The sequence below is a fragment of the Setaria viridis genome, chromosome 8 (genome assembly GCF_005286985.2).
Source record: "Setaria viridis chromosome 8, Setaria_viridis_v4.0, whole genome shotgun sequence".
Classification (NCBI taxonomy): domain Eukaryota; kingdom Viridiplantae; phylum Streptophyta; class Magnoliopsida; order Poales; family Poaceae; genus Setaria; species Setaria viridis.
Window position 1 is genome coordinate 6,052,252 of NC_048270.2, and position 16,668 is coordinate 6,068,919.

General features: G+C 49.5%; 1 protein-coding gene across 1 annotated transcript; it reads right to left on the bottom strand.

Moving 5' to 3' along the window:
- Window positions 1-10,511: 10,511 nt before the first annotated feature.
- Window positions 10,512-12,337, bottom strand: LOC117833943 (senescence-specific cysteine protease SAG39). The gene is made up of 2 exons (XM_034713534.2): window positions 11,373-12,337; window positions 10,512-11,292 (listed from the first exon to the last, which is right to left on the bottom strand). Exons 1-2 carry the CDS (start codon window positions 11,950-11,952, stop codon window positions 10,727-10,729), a joined length of 1,146 nt encoding a protein of 381 aa, XP_034569425.1. The 5' UTR covers window positions 11,953-12,337; the 3' UTR covers window positions 10,512-10,726.
- Between the last annotated feature and the right edge of the window lie 4,331 nt (window positions 12,338-16,668).

The following is a 16,668-nucleotide window of genomic DNA, read 5'->3' on the forward strand; positions in this document are numbered from 1 at the left end:
CACCTAGATATATACTAGTCTAGATATGTAAGCAATAGTTATATAAAATAAAAGAATGATGATGCCAGTTTTATGGTTCAACCGAAAGAGAAGCAATCAACGCCGGGTCTTCCCATCGTTCCACGGAGATAGTGGAGTCCGGACCAGAAATTTTTAATAACTATGAATCTATCTTCCTCCCACCCGCCCTTATCCTCTGGTTTCTCTCCCATGGCTCTCTCATCTTCTTGCCCCCTCCGCGGCTCTGTCATCTCTTCCCCCCTCCTTCCCGCCTCTGCCACTGCCACCTGCAGCTACCCCGCTTGGATACCTCTGCCATCAGTCCCCTCCTCCTTTGCTTGCCCCTCACTCATTGGCAGCGCAGCAAATTGAGGAGCAGCAGCGTGGCGAGGAGCGATGGCAACATGCTGCGGTGGCGTTAGCCAGCGCGTGCCAGTAGCATGGGCCTCTCCGGCGCGGGAAGTCTGGATTCGGTGGGAGAGAGAAGCGTGTTCCTGGCCCTCCCCTCCTTCCCCAACAACGAGGCCCTAAATTTTTCCTGTGAGCCACCGTCTCATCCCTCTCCTGGTCTGGGCGACGGCTACGACGGACACAGGTGGTAGGCCATGACGGTGACCGTGGGTGCATGATGCTGTGTTAGTGACGGTGGGTGCGGGCTGCGTGTCGTGACGACAATGGTGATGGCAGGCGCGGTCGACGGCAAGAGGCAAGTAATCATTTTCTTTTTTTTTTCTAGAAATATGCATCACGGCTGATTTATGGTCCCACGGCGATGGTGACCCCTATCATTAGGGAAGGCCATACCGGCGGTTATGTTGGGTTTAGGGCTGGTGGTGATAGGGGTTTGAAGTAGACATGGTTCCCCTAAATGGATCTTATTTAAGCAGCAACTGCAAGGTGAACTAGCAGACAATTTTGTCGCTCCCCTTGAATATAGCCAACTGGACAATAAGTAAAAGCCGATCAGATCCAAGGATTCACGGTTGGCCCCGACAATGACCAAACCCCATCAATATCCCTAGGAATCACATTTAGCGACACTCAAGACAAGGGCATCTCAAGGGGGGGGGGGAGGTAGGGTCAAAAATTTCTCTTAAATTTCATCAAATTTTGCAAAATTCATGATTTTTTATGGGGAGCAAAAATTTGATTTTAGCTAAAGAACTACGAAAAAATTGAATTAAATTGTCTTTATTTATGCTTCTTAAGCTATTTTGAGCACATGTTGAGGTGTCGCACGGTGGTCGGATTGCTTTCCTCTCTCAAAGAGGTCCTATGATTGATTCCTGTGCTCGGCACCTTTTTTTACCTCACTTACTAGTAGGGTCCACCTTCTTCATGTTATTAAAAGAGTAAAATGCACCGGAGGTCCATCAACTTGTGAGGAGGTGTCATATTGGTCCATCAACTCCGAAAGTGCATTTTTGGATCCATAAACTTTCAAGTCGTTCACCGTAGGTCCATACCATTCCACCTGGATGTTAGAGCTGACATGGCGTGATGAATGGATATTTCCTCTCTCATCTCTGTCCATCTGATGGGGGGCATTTCGTCAAGCAAGTTGTGGGCGAGGTGAGGTTCGACGCATGCACAGTTCGTTCGCCTCGTCGACTTCTTGCCATCCTGCGGCTACGATGGTAGTGTGTTAGCCGATGAGCAGAGGGAGATGAAGCGTTAACTATGTGAGCTCTTAACCGTGAGCCTGGGCTATTCGAATAGTTTTATAACACTGCGCAAAGGTGTACACTTCACGCGCATGTTCGATCAGCCCATACATGAGACCCGTACCCCCGGCGTCCATCTCTGGACAACATCCTCTAGCTCCATCCACGGATAACCCTGTGGCCTAAGCAGGGGCCATTCCACATCCACTAAGGGGCACTACCTCGGGAAAATAGATGCATCATAATGTGGCATGCAATGCCACCAGGCCCTACGGACCTCAACAAATGACCCATGCCGGCCGAATCTGGGACTCTACGAAGGTCTTGCTCTAGTATATCCGTTGCCCACCATGGTCCCTTGGGATGGTTTACTAGATTCTATAGTAGGGTGTGAATTAAGGCCTCACATGTTTAGGCACTCGCAAAGGCTATACTTTTTTGGCACATGCGGCTATACTGTTCACTAGAAAGACTTTCCCATGAGCCCGTCCTTATATGACTAGAGTAAGCTTTTTAGGATAGGATCCTCTATCGAGGTTACCCTCTTACTCGTGGGTCCAACCTTAATTGGTTGCTAGACTCACTTGGGTTATTTTTATGCCATTTTAAAAGTACTCTCACTCTTCCTTACAATTTGTGAGTCATGGAGGGCCCAGAATTATTAGGACGAGCTAAGCAAGGGAAGAAAGGAAAATATGCAAAGCTTATAAACAAGTTGTTATCTTGGTTTATTTTATTAATAAAGCTTGGGATCAAAATATGATGATGATTTGTGGGACTTGCCTTCCTCGAAGTCTGGGTCGTTCAAAACTTCTTCTTGATAGTCTAGATCGTAAACATGTTTGCAGTGTCGTCGTTTCTATATTATCGTAGTTATACGTAAGCAATCAAAGCAATACATCAATCATGGGTTAAACGAGTAGAATTGGGATCTAAGAGGCTTTGGTAATTTCCTAGAATTTCCTGGGATTTTTCTAGAACTCTTTGGAATGGTCTCCCTATTTTGGCCACATAAAATAAGGGCTTTTTTATTTTAGGAATGGGATGGGAATTAATTTGGGAGCTATAGATGTGAGATTTTTGCAAACTGAGCATGGATGGTTTTGGGGTTGGTTATAATATTTTTGATGATTTTTGGGGATATGGCGAAGTAAAATTTGGTGTACACTTTTGGGGTGGCTTTAGCATAAAGAGATGGAAAGGTTGAGAGACACGGACAGGCGGGCTCGGGAGTCGGGGCCATGTGGGTGTGCTGTGCTGGACACCGTGGACTAGAAGGTCGTGGACCAAGGTGGGGTGTGGTGGCTGAAAGGTGACCGGCGGTGGAGCTAAGGCTTGCCGGAGCAGTAACAACGGCGCAGCCGTGAGGGAGCTGGCGTTAGAGGGGATTTGCAGCCGGGTTTTGAGTGCGGGAGTGGGTACAAGGGGAGGGGAGCTAGAGTAGGTGAGGGGGGGGGGGGAGGTGGCGGCGCGAGTAGCATGACGACTGTATTCGGAGGGCGGCGAGGGTTTATGCGGGCAGTGTGACTGCCGGGGTTGGCCGGCGCCGAGCGGTGGCAGTGCGGTTGGGCGGCGGAAGGGGATAGTGAGGTTTGGCTACTCGGGAGCCAAAGCCATGCAAGGGTAGGGTGTCTACAAGGCTCACGATGACCTCCACTTCGACTCAGTCCGATCCTAGGGTATATGACGCGGCGACGGGTGGAGAAGGCGGGCTCGAGCTACTACAAAGCTTGGCGGGGCTGTGCGGAGTGAGGGGGGTGGTGCGAAGGGAAGTAAGGAGCGCTCGGGGCTATTTATAGCCTAGCGGTGCTCATGGAGGGGCTCGGGTGAGGTCTCCCAAGCTTATCCATCCAGGGTGGCAATAGTGGCGTAGCGGCGCGTGCACTGGGGAGCGGGAGCGGAATAGTGCCAGAAGGAGTGTGCTAGCAGGCGGGAAGTTTGGTCGTGCATGCGCCTAGTGCCGGCACATGTAGCACGCTTGCCGGTGTGAGGAATCAGGCTGGGAGGGTAGAGATCAGGGCAGTCTCACCGGCTGCCGTGCTCTAGTTCGTAGGCACGCGAATAGGAGCGAGCCAGTTTCTATGCAGGAGGGGATGGTCTGGCTGCTGCAGTGGACAGCGGTGGTGCAGGCGGTGATGGCGTGCATGAGATAGGGCAGAGGCATGGCCGGGAGGGGTGACATGGTGGTAGGTGGCGGCGGCAGCACGGATAGAGAGGAGGGAAGGGGGAGGAACCGCGGAGGAAGATGATGACGTCACGGTGATGTCATCACGGTGTGGGTTGGTGGGCTGGGTTGGCTGCTGTGTTTGTGAGAGGAAGGGAAGGCGGGTTGGCCTGAAAGGTTGGATGGGCTGGAAGTAAGGTTGTTGGCCGAAGAAGAATTTCAGGAGGTTTCTTATTATTTGAGATAAGGTTTTGGTTTCAAATTTGAAATGGTTTTCAAATTTAAGAAGGTTTTGAGATAAAGGTGTGGACGGGACTTTTAGATGGAGTGCTTTGGGAGTAGAATCCTATAGTTAGCTCACACATATGCATATGAAATCATGAAAATTATATTTTGGTGCATTAAATTTAAATGCATGGCTCTAGGGTTTAAGTTGCTATATAAATTCTAAGAAATTTTTTTTGAGGTCCATATTTTAAATGCATGGAAAATTGGGATGTTACAAAGAGAGAGAGAGAGAGGAGATGCCTGGTTAGCGTGACCTGTCATCGCTTGGCATTGATGTGGAGGGATATGGACCTGCGGTGAACAACTTAAAAAGTTTATGGAACTAGAAATGCACTTTCATAGTTGATGGACCTAAGTGACACACCTTCACAAGTTGATGGACCCTGGGTGCGTTTTACTCTTATTAAAAAAAGAGTGGCACACCTGAGTTTCAAACTGTCGTGGAACCACCTCGGATTAGCTTGATTAGAGCACGGTTAAGTTGCCTGACAAGCGACACTCATGCCTTAGTCAAGTTAACTCGAAGTGCTGTCGGATTTCATCCGATTTAACCACTTAATAGGACCGAGTTAGCATAACCCACACGAAGGTGAGTGGTTCCAGAGAATATAACAGATCCACCGAGTTAAACAAGTTTGACAATTTAGTTCAACACGAATCGAAAGTTAGAGTTTTACAAGATTCAAAAGCAGCGGAAAGATAAAATAGCGGAAGCTATCGCCGGGGTCGGATGTCCCTGATGAGGCCGATCAGGACATCAGTGATCCCTTTCCTCGCCATCCGAGGAGCGATCCCACTCGACCGTCCACCCAGAAGGAAGCTGGGGCGGCCAAGTGCCAACAGGGGCAAACTCAGGAGCTTCGACTTCACCTGAAAGAGAGCCACAAACAAGGCTAAGCTGCTAAGCTCAACAAGACTTAACCGACCGGTAGGAAGAACTACTCCACCACTTCTAGACATGCAAGGCTCTTTGGCTGAGGGGTTTGTGTTGCCAAAATCGACTACAGTGAGTCCGAACTTTCAATATTTTAGCTCAGATTCTAAGTTCATTAACCAGTTTATGTTGGCAACTTACGCTAAACAACCATAGTTTCCAACAACAAAGTATAGAACAAGCATCGGGTTCACATCATCATCATGTTCCATCTTTACTCAGTGTAGCATAGCGATCAAGCAGTCTCAAACTATGAGAGGCAGATGAATCGATTCGAGTTTCTTAACCATGCGTGGCGAACCTAATCTCATGACATCCGCGCACCACAAAGGGTCGCTTCCTGTGTCGGCCGTCCCCATCAATTCCCAGGCACGTGTCAGGTCCAAACTTCCCTTGGCATGCAATGCTCCACAGTCCCGGTCTCTACCGTACTGTGACCGCACTTGCACCCACATGATGCACCATGGGAACCTCGTTCCAGGGATAGCAGGGGTATAAGCCACGCCCTAGTTCAATCAGGTACTAGGCTTCCCTATCCCATACTAGGTATGAGATTAGTACTTTCAAACACTTGATCACGAACACCAACACTTTTCGACCTTAAGCAACTTCATATAGACAGACAGGGCAATCCACTGACCATCAAAAGAGTTCACCTGGCCCTGCCCCGTCCATCGTCCTTATAGTTGTAACCAGAAGGAGAACAACCAACTCCTATAACTCGCGAGTGACAGGAAATCACTTGACTTTTACCGAGTCCTATTAAGCAATGCAACTACTCGAACTCATCAGGCTAGTGTTCAGATCAAAAGAACTAAGTCATGCATCTATGGTTTCAAACAACTCCTGTACTTAAATGCACATACAAATGAAGGAAGGCATGTGTAAGTTTAGAAAGTTGGGTTCATGCTCCGGGGCTTGCCTTCAAGCAGAGGAAAGTGAAACTGGTCTTCAGCTGGGGCGGCATCGGCTTCTGGAACTGGTAGCTCGGCTACAGCTCCGTCTTCTGGCACCGGATGCAGCTCGTAGACGCCGTCAGCGAGATGCAACTCTACACGAATGCAATGTAGGAGTTAGTGTCTAGATGGTTATTTCAACAACACTTGCAGTTTTAGCCTAGAAACTTGTAGCAAAGCTACGGAAAAAGTGTGGAGGTTCAAGCTTCAGTTGATAGAGAACAAGACCAAGGGTCGGATTGGAAGAAACTTATGATCTGACCCTCCGACTTAAGGAATACTGTACCGGGGTCTTCAGACTTATCACAGAGAAGTCCCCAAAATTTTGCACAGATACCCTCGGGTCGAGGAAAAGGATACAGCCGAGTCCTCGGGCGAGGCGGATAAGGGTCGGCGAAACAGACAGGGTCGGGTGAGACGGAAGAAGGGGTCGGGCGAACCAGACAAGGTCGGGCGAGACGGAAGAAAGGGGTCGGCAACTTACCTTTAGGCCTACTGGTGAAGCTTTGGGGTCGGGAAGGAACAGACTTGGGCAGAAGGACTTAAGCACTAAGGCTTGGGCGGCAGCGATGTCGGGCGGTGCTCCGGCGGCAGCGGAGCTTCTTGTGGGCAACAAGGAAGCTCTAGCACAGCGCGGAGGAGCAGGCGACTGGGTAGATTGGGAAAGGCAGGTGTTGAACGGAGAGGAGAATTGCTCAAGAACTTTAGGTGGCAGCGCTTGAGCACCAAACAGAGGAAGATGCGGCAAGGCAACGACGGCAAAGGGAACTCTGGTAGGATTCTGGTATTCCCTTTTATAGCTGCGCGGGAGAGAGAGTGTTGGAGCAGCACGAAGACCGGAAGAAAAGGATGGAGTGCGCTACCATGGCGACGATTGAGCGGCGATGGGCAGTGGAACAGAACTTCGAGGATAGCGTCTTCGGCCATTGGGCACTGGAGACAAGGCGGCGCAAGCGCGGTTTTGCCGGGGTTGAGATTTGGCAGAGGCGGGCGTCGTCGAACGGCGGATTTGATTGGTGTGATAGGGAGAACGGCGCTACAAGCAAGGTGGCAACAGGTGAAAAGACAGGGCGAGTTGCGGCTGCGCGGGCGAGCGCAAAACAGTGGCTTGCCGGGGCACAGTTCTGGCAAGGCGAAAAAAGAGCTGTCACGGTCGGAGTTGGGGTTGGCGATGGAGGAATCGTCGCGTAGCGAGTTCGTGGGCAACGCGACTGTGGAGAGATGGCGGAAAAACCGGAAGGCATCGGGTCTTGTAGCCGGGGATCCGGCGAGGTGATGATGGGCGTGTGTTGCGAGGCGGTCTAACACAGCAGTGGCAAATCTCTGCCACGGCGGCGACGGGGCACCATGGCACGACCGACGAGGGTGCGAGCGAGACGAGGTGATGCAGAAAGGGTCGCAAAGGGGCTTCCGCGGTGATTGGGGAGGAGGGCGCGGGAATCCATCGTGTCGCGATCGGCGACTGGGCGAGGCGGTGGGCGTCGGAGAGATTAAGCAACGCGGCTGAGAAGTTCTGAAGCGGGCGCCTACCGCTTGGGCGCGTCTGCCTCGGGAGATCCGGGGAAGAGATTTGCGGGTCCACCCGTCAGTCTCAGTTTCTACTCTCCTCCAAGATGGGAAAGAACACTGCCTTTGGACTTAGAAAGAACTGACGGGGTTTAGGGTCGGGTTTCCAAGGGTCGGGGCTAAGAACCGGTTTTGAAACGCTTAAGCTCAAGGGGCTAAGACAGAGGGATTAGGGACTCGAATTAGGATTAACTCGGCTGATGAACCAGGGTCGTTACACAAACTGGGGAGCTCTCCCATGCGAAATGATGAGCAAACCATTGAGAGATCAGGGTAGGGTTCGATATAAAGTCTCTGTTATTTGTAATAATGACTATAAGTATTTAAATTTTCCAAATTTAAGCAAATATTTGACTGAAAAAATGTGGATTTTTTGTGAAATTCGATGATTCCGATGGAGGCTGAGAAGAGCCCCCTCCAACCCCACCCCGCCTCATCGAAGTTCTTATAATAGGTACCTTGTAGGGTTCTCTGACATGGAAGATTGTGGTACGCATCCAGGAACATGATCATCTAGTGGAAGGCTCGAATGCTGTAAAGTTTGAAGAAGATTACAAATCTCTCACTAGGGGCGCTAGAGGGGATCTGCAGCCGGGTTTTGAGTGCGGGAGTGGGTACAAGGCGAGGGGAGCTAGAGTAGGTGAGGAGGGGGAGGTGGCGGCGCGGGTAGCATGACGACTATATTCGGAGGGCAGCGAGGGTTTATGTGGGCAGCGTGACTGCCAGGGTTGGCCGGCGCCAAGCGGTGGCAGTGCGGTTGGGCGGCGGAAGGGGATAGCGAGGTTTGGCTACTCGGGAGCCAAAGCCACGCAACGGTAGGGTGTCTACAAGGCTCACGATGACCTCGACTTCGACTCAACCCGGTCCTAGGGTATATGACACGGCGGCGGGTGGAGAAGGCGGGCTTGAGCTCCTACAAAGCTTGGCGGGGCTGTGCGGAGTGAGGGGTGTGGTGCGAAGGGAAGTAAGGAGCGCTCGGGGCTATTTATAGCCTAGCGGTGCTCGTGGAGGGGCTCAGGTGAGGTCTCCCAAGCTTATCCGTCCGGGGTGGCAATAGTGGCGTAGCGGCGCGTGCACTGGCGAGCGGGAGCGGAATAGTGCCAGAAGGGGTGTGCTAGCAGTCGGGAAGTGTGGTCGTGCATGCGCCTAGTGCCGGCACGTGTAGCACGCTTGCCGGTGTGAGGAATCAGGCTGGGAGGGTAGAGATGAGGGCAGTCTTGCCAGCTGCCGTGCTCTAGTTCGTAGGCACGCGAATAGGAGCGAGCCAGTTTCTATGCAGGAGGGGATGGTCTGGCTGCTGCAGTGGACAGCGGTGGTGCAGGCGGTGATGGCATGCATGAGATAGGGTAGAGGCATGGCCGGGAGGGGTGACATGGTGGTAGGTGGCGGCGGCGGCGCGAATAGAGAGGAGGGAAGGGGGAGGAACCACGGAGGAAGATGATGACATCACGGTGATGTCATCACGGTGTGGGTTGGTGGGCTAGGTTGGCTGCTGTGTTTGTGAGAGGAAGGGAAGGCGGGCTGGGCTGAAAGGTTGGATGGGCTGGAAGTAAGGTTGTTGGCCCAAGAAGAATTTCAGGAGGTTTCTAATTATTTGAGATAAGGTTTTGGTTTCAAATTTGAAATGGTTTTCAAATTTGAGAAGGTTTTGAGATAAAGGTGTGGACGGGACTTTTAGATGGAGTGCTTTGGGAGTAGAATCCTATAGTTAGCTCACACATATGCATATGAAATCATGAAAATTATATTTTGGTGCATTAAATTTAAATGCATGGCTCTAGGGTTTAAATTGCTATATAAATTCTAAGAATTTTTTTTTGAGGTCCATATTTTAAATGCATGGAAAATTGGGATGTTACAAAGAGAGAGAGAGAGGAGATGCCCTGTCATCGCTTGGCGTTGACGTGGAGGGATATGGACCTGCGGCGAACAACTTAAAAAGTTTATGGAACTAGAAATGCACTTTCATAGTTGATGGACCTAAGTGACACACCTTTACATGTTGATGGACCTCAGGTGCGTTTTACTCTTATTAAAAAAAGAGTGGCACACCTGAGGTTCAAACTGGGGAGCTCTCCCATGCGAAATGACGAGCAAACCATTGAGCAATGAGGGTAGGGTTCGATATAAAGTCTCTGTCATTTGTAATAATGACTATAAGTGTTTAAATTTTCCAAATTTAAGCAAATATTTGACTGAAAAAATGCGGATTTTTTTGTGAAATTCGATGATTCCGATGGAGACTGAGAAGAGCCCCCCAACCCCACCCCGCCTCATCGAAGTTCTTATAATACGTACCTTGTAGGGTTATCTGACATGGAAGATTGTGGTACGCATCGAGGAACATGATCATCTAGTGGAAGGCTCGAATGCTGTAAAGTTTGAAGAAGATTACAAATCTCTCACTAGTGGCGGGTATGTATCTGGACAAGGTTGTTGAAAGCAACAAATCGGCCTAGGAAGTAGGAGGCTACAAGCAAGACTCCACCCCCGATCAAGAAATCAGGAAGGCATTGACCATGTTACTCCTGATGCTCAATGAGCCCGTCTGTTTCCAATTTATCTTCGCGGATGCCATTGTAGAATGGGACGTGGTGGAGACAAAGCTTGTAGAGATGGTGTTCATCTTACTGTGATGGGGCGAGACACCTCCTGCACCCTGCTTGGCCCAGGCAAGAAGATATGTGCCTCCATCGAGGAAACCAGAGATCCAAAGGTGACGATAGTAGAGACAGTAGCCACGAACATGCTCTGCATCCTTCAGGCATTAGGATGCTTAGTCCAATTCTAGGTACAGCTCGATCGTGTGCCTTAATTGTTCTGTTCATGTTTCGATGCTAATTATTATAATATATAAGAGAATGCTCAATCGAGTAGCTGTAAACCCATGCAGCGATAAACTGGATCCATACCAAATGATTAACATGAGAATTGCATCGTGGTCTCATAAGGCACTTTGATTCAAGAAAATACAAACAACAAAAATGTTACATGTATATATAGACGATTACGTGAAGTTTTTAAAAATGGCACATAAATTATTAAATTTAAAGTTTACCTTACGCTAAGAAACCAATTTATGCGCATGGATTATTACATATTCTTATTTGTGCATGCCTTCATGGATATAGATTGCGCGGGTTGTTTTCCGAGTTCACGCCACTGGATAGGAGGCTTGGATGGCAACGCCACATGCGTTGACACCCCTCTCAAGCCTCAGGTACCCTCCCTCTCCCCAGGTCTCCCCCCAACTGTTCTTGATCAGCCAGTACTGGCTGCCATCCTCAGCTGTGCCGTACCCTACTATCGTCACCGCATGGTTCAAGTCCGTGCCACAGCTGTCCGTGGTCATCACGCCGCCGTCGTAGAACTGGAAGTTGTTCGCGTCGACGCCCACGGACACGGGCTGGTTGGCAACAGCCGCTGCGAGCGCGTCCTCATCGTAGCGGGGCACGTCCTGGTAGCTTCTGATAGTGACTGCCGGTTGGACGGACTGGCACATGTCCTGGATGGCAGTGTACTGGTAGGCGTCCTCGGTGGTGATTCCGCCGTTGCTGATGATGTACTCGAAGGCGTTGTCCATATTGCCGCCGTCGCAACCGTAGTTCCCGTTGGTGGAGCAGTCCAGTACTTGCTGCTCCGACAGCGAAACCAGCTCACCTGTCTTGATGTGGTGGATGCCCTCGATGGCCGCCACCGCGGAGAACGCCCAGCAACAACCTGCAAATTAAATCATTCTTGAGTAATGCAGTGTGATGTTCCACATGTGATCAAAATAGAAATTCATTACGATCGCTCACCGCAATCCTCTTGATTCTTGACACCTGTAACTGCACCTTTCTGCCTCCAGTCAACCTCCGCCTGCTGGGGCTCTGACTGTGTAACGTTCCCGTACTGGAAACCGGGCATCTTCATGCCCGTAGCCGGCGTGGCCTTGTACCCGGTGTACCTCGCCATGAACTCATCATGAGTCATGTCGGCAAACCCATTGATAGCCAGGTGATACTTTTTGCCACCTGCGGCATTGGAACTGTCAACAAAAATGGCATTCGCCATGAAAACCTGGAACCTTCGTGCTTTCTCGGCCGCGTCCTTGTAGGTGCGGCCGTGCTCCGTCACCCACCTCTCAAACCTCACCATCATAGCAGCCTCTGCGACAGAACCGCTGCCGGGAAGATCCCGTGCAGCGACCGTGCAGCAGATGCAGTTTGCAATGGTTAGGACAGCGAGCAGAATAAGTGCCATCGTAACGAGAGGCTTCTTGTTGGCAATGTAGGGCGCCATGGCTGTTGCTGCTGTATGTAGATGATGTGTGTGAGCGAGAATAATGCTAGCAGGGAGCTGGAGACTGGAGAGTGTGTATTGTTGGTCTGAGTCCATGAGCAGGATGGGGGCTTATATAGAAGCCTCGTGCAGTAAAGATAGTAGAGATCCTAACATGCATAAAAAAATAAGGGAAATTGCACTCGAGTAGCATCCTGTTCCGTTCCTTCCATGTGCATCGTGCTGTGTGGAGTTGACCATGTCGAAGCAGTAAGCCGCCATAGGCATAACTAAGCCGCCGAATGCCTAAAATATTTTCGTCAACGATGCAGTGCACTGTAGATTAATGAACTGATCACTAAGCTGCCTTGAATCCTCCCACATTGTGGCGTTCTAGACTAATGAACTGATCAAATTAATTTTCACTCCTTTCCTGAATTCATGTTTCTGTTTTTAGAGAATACAACTTTGATATTTCTTGAATCTCATATGATGACATTATTCTTTTTTCTTTGTCCTTCCAGATATCAACAACCTCCAGTAAGATTCTTTTACATTGTTACTCCCTCCATTCCAATTTACTATTCATTTTAGTTTTTCTACGTACATACTTTTGAGATGCACCTAGATATATACTAGTCTAGATATGTAAGCAATAGTTATATCAAATAAAAGAATGATGATGCCAGTTTTATAGTTCAACCGAAAGAGAAGCTATCAACGCCGGGTCTTCCATCGTTCGATGGAGATAGTGGAGTCCGGACCAGAAATTTTTAATAACTATGAAGATTATGTTGGGTTTAGGGCTGGTGGTGATAGGGGTTTGAAGTAGACATTGTTCCCCTAAATGGATCTTATTTAAGAAGTAAGTGCAAGGTGAACTAGCAGACAATTTTGTCGCTCCCCTTGAATATAGCCAACTGGACAATAAGTAAAAGCCGATCAGATCCAAGGATTCACGGTTGGCCCCGACAATGACCAAAACCCATCAATATCCCTAGGAATCACATTTAGCGACACTCAAGACAAGGGCATCTCGGGGGGGGGGGGGGGGCAGTAGGGTCCAAAATTTTGCTGAAATTTCATAAAATTTTGCAAAATTCATGATTTTTTATGGGGAGCAAAAATTTGATTTTAGCTAAAGAACTACGAAAAAATTGAATTAAATTGTCTTTATTTATGCTTCTTAAGCTATTTAGAGCACACGTTGAGGTGTCGCACGGTGGTCGGATTGCTTTCCTCTCTCAAAGAGGTCCTATGATTGATTCCTGTGCTCGGCACCTTTTTTTTACCTCACTTACTAGTGGGGTCCACCTTCTTCATGTTATTAAAAGAGTAAAATGCACCGGAGGTTCATCAACTTGTGAGGAGGTGTCATATTGGTCCATCAACTCCGTAAGTGCATTTTTGGGTCCATAAACTTTCAAGTCGTTCACCGTAGGTCCATACCATTCCACCTGGACGTTAGAGTTCACATGGCGTGATGACTGGATATTGCCTCTCTCATCTCTGTCCATCTTCCTCTCTCCCATGGACTTTGGATGGGAGCATTTCCTCAAGCAAGTTGTGGGTGAGGTGAGGTTCGACGCATGCACAGTTCGTTCGCCTCGTCGACTTCTTGCCGTCCTGCGGCCACGACGGTAGTGTGTTGGCCGACGAGCAGAGGGAGATGAAGTGGTCAATCATGCTCGCCGTGCCCTCGACCACGTGCTCCATGCCTACCGGTCATGCTGCACCACCACATGTGTCTGAGCGGCAGGAGCCCAGCAAGCAATGGAGGGGCGGCTTGGTCACGTGGAGTAGCAGCGGAGACGCGCATGGGTGCTCGACCCCAGCGAGTGGCAGGAGGCGTGCATGGCGCGACCCCACGATCAGCGGCGGCACGACTCAGCCTCGGCACAACCCATGGCCCTGCGCCGCTTCTTCAGCAGGTGGAAAAACTACTATTCCCAGAGGGGAGGCAGATGAAGCTTGGAGAGGAGGGATCGGTGGAATAACGAAGGAGGTGGACCAACCTTAGGTAGCAGTGATTTTATTTTGTGAAGCACGGCTAGAGAATTTGGCCGACGGGATTGGTTGTCTTGGGTTGAGAAACTGGTGAGGCTAGTCAAGCTTGAGCGGCCGGAAAATAGGGGAATGCTGGTGGTGTAGTGCTTGGCGGGAGCTCTGGTGTGCTTGTGTACATAGCTTGGGGTGTGTGTGAGCAATGGGCTGTAGTGATTTGAGGGCTGTGGCTGGAGGATGGAGGATTTGACCGGCAATGATGCTTGGCATTGGCACGTCCATTTTGATGGGGGTGCGTCCAGGGGCACTCTGGCCATGGCACATCGATTTGGATGCTGATTAGCGGTGAGGGACGGTGGTCGGGCACCGGCAGCAGTGTGGCACACGGATTCTGCCATGGCACTGGCGAACAGTTGCCCGCACTTGCTCGTGTGCCATGCCCGCCACCCACGCCTCTTACCTCGTCACACCCGCATGTTGACACCTACTTCTTCTCCCATAGCTGTGCAGGCCCTGCTGAAGGTGAGGTCGCTGTTGGGGATGGATTCCCAGTACCCGTAAGGAAGGAAGAAGGCAGAATCCTACTAGAATTCCCCTGTAATCCTACTAGGATTCCTACCTTGTAACCGACTAGTAATCTCGCTTGCTGGAGTATATAAAGGAGGGCAGGGGTACATAGATCGGCAGATAGAGAAGAACCTCAAGCCTAGACCACACATAGGCTCAACTCATACCTCAACACCCAAGCGCAGGGCGCGATATACAACACCAAAAATAGGACGTAGGGTATCACGCTACTCTGGTGGCCCGAACCTATATTAATCTATGTCTTATGTCCTCACTTTTACCATCAAGTTCCAGGTCCGTCCCTACCAATCAATCTACTACCTCGGGATACCCCTCGATACGTTGCTGGGTATAAAACACCGACATCTGGTGTGCCAGGTAGGGGTGATCGTCAAGATCATCGGGCGATCTTGAAGGACCTCATCATCAAGATCAATCTAGTCAAAGCGGCGTGTTCATTGTCCTATGCTGACTAGCAAGCAAGATCGACGAGTTGATCCGCCTAAAACCAGTGGATTTTGCATCGTGGGCAGCGTCAAGTCCAAGATGGAGTCTGATCCCATCAGAGCTCTGAGTACAAATTGTGGTAATCGGCCAACAGTTCCAGGTCGAGCTGATTACCGTGTCAAGTCCCAAAAGGAATAAATCTCACGGAGTACTGTAGCAACTCCGAGTCAGTATCGGTAAACACACACAAGGATAAGGTGGAATAACCTCTTCATTGGCTCTTGTGCCAAGGAATGGAATCCGTGGAATTATGCTACGCGCACACAAGAGAGGCCACCAGAAGATTTCAAGTGCTTTGCGGCAACACCAACAATTAACAACGCCGACTCGTCGACAACTACTTCGACTACTCATCTCGACTAGAAAATTAACCGGGGCAGACTTCACACCGTCGACAACTAGTCGAAATCGACTCCGGCTAGTTGGATTCATCAACAACCATCGTGGGTTCATGACGACCGCCATGGCTTCGTTGACAATCGTCCACGAATCAAGCAAAGTCACTATTTTAATTATTTTACTTAATTTTTCCGGGTTGTTTTCCGCATGCAGGGCAATGTGCCGAGTACTTTTTTTTCTGTACGCCTCTCGATGGAAATTACCCTCCAGAGCTACACTTTGCCAATTATTCCTAAGGCATGTTTACTGACAACCATGGGCTTGGTAGACCGAATTACGGAGGCTATCGCCACTGGTTTGGTGCACTGAGTTTCGAAAGCTCCGCCAACTGGCTTGGTACATCGAATTTTGGAGGCTACGGCCACGGGTTTGGTGCACTGAGTGCTAGAGGCTCACAACGGCTACCCTAGTGAGGCACAAATCCTATGTGTGGCAAACACGCGCTCTCCTCGCCAAAAGGCAGAGAAGTCTCAAAGACTACTTTATGCGCAATTGCGCAGTCTTTTTGTCGCAATGCCGACTATTTATTTTCAATGTCTTCTCTTAGCGGTCACTAATCTCCTCAAGTAGAACACACCTTAATTTGTGATAGGCTCGGATCTTCTATCATGCCTGAACACTAGGATGCGAGACAAAGATCTCTGTAGCAGCAGTGCCAATACGCGTACACGAGACAAAGATCTCACACGCAGTAGCAATGGCTAAACAAGGACTGAGAGCCTAAACGTAATAGGCTAACTACTCGGAAAAAATATGGCCGAAACAAGAGCATGACACACAACATTTATATTCATCACTGAATAAATTTCAGTAGTATCTTCAAAATTCTACAAATACGCTACATAATGTATGCATCTCTTTTTGCAGGTCAAGCTTCAGTGACTACTTTCCAAGATGCTCAGCGTACCTCCAATGACTATGCTAGCTCCCAGGCTCAGGGGCTAAGTGCCAATTACTAATCGGAATATCTCCAATGGCTCAGCTAGCCTCCAAGCTTGGGGGCTAAGCGCCAGATAACTACTCGACGTGGCTCCTATGGCTCACCTAGCGCATAAGGTCGAGGACTGGATGCAAAATGACTACTTGAAAGATGACTGGCGTGAAGGCTAAAGACCCTCAGATTGGTTATTTAATCATTCCAAGACTCGGGGGCTGATAAGCTACACCCAAAAGTTGATTCTTTTCAAGGTGAAAGAATAAGATTCAGGATTTTATTAACCCTCCACCTGATTCTTCAATTCAACCTAAGGTTCGGAGGCTACTCCATATGGAGTGCGACTTTCGTTGCCCTCCATATCACATTTCCAAAGATGAAGATTACAAAATCAAGATCATCAAGGTCTTGAGCACACCATA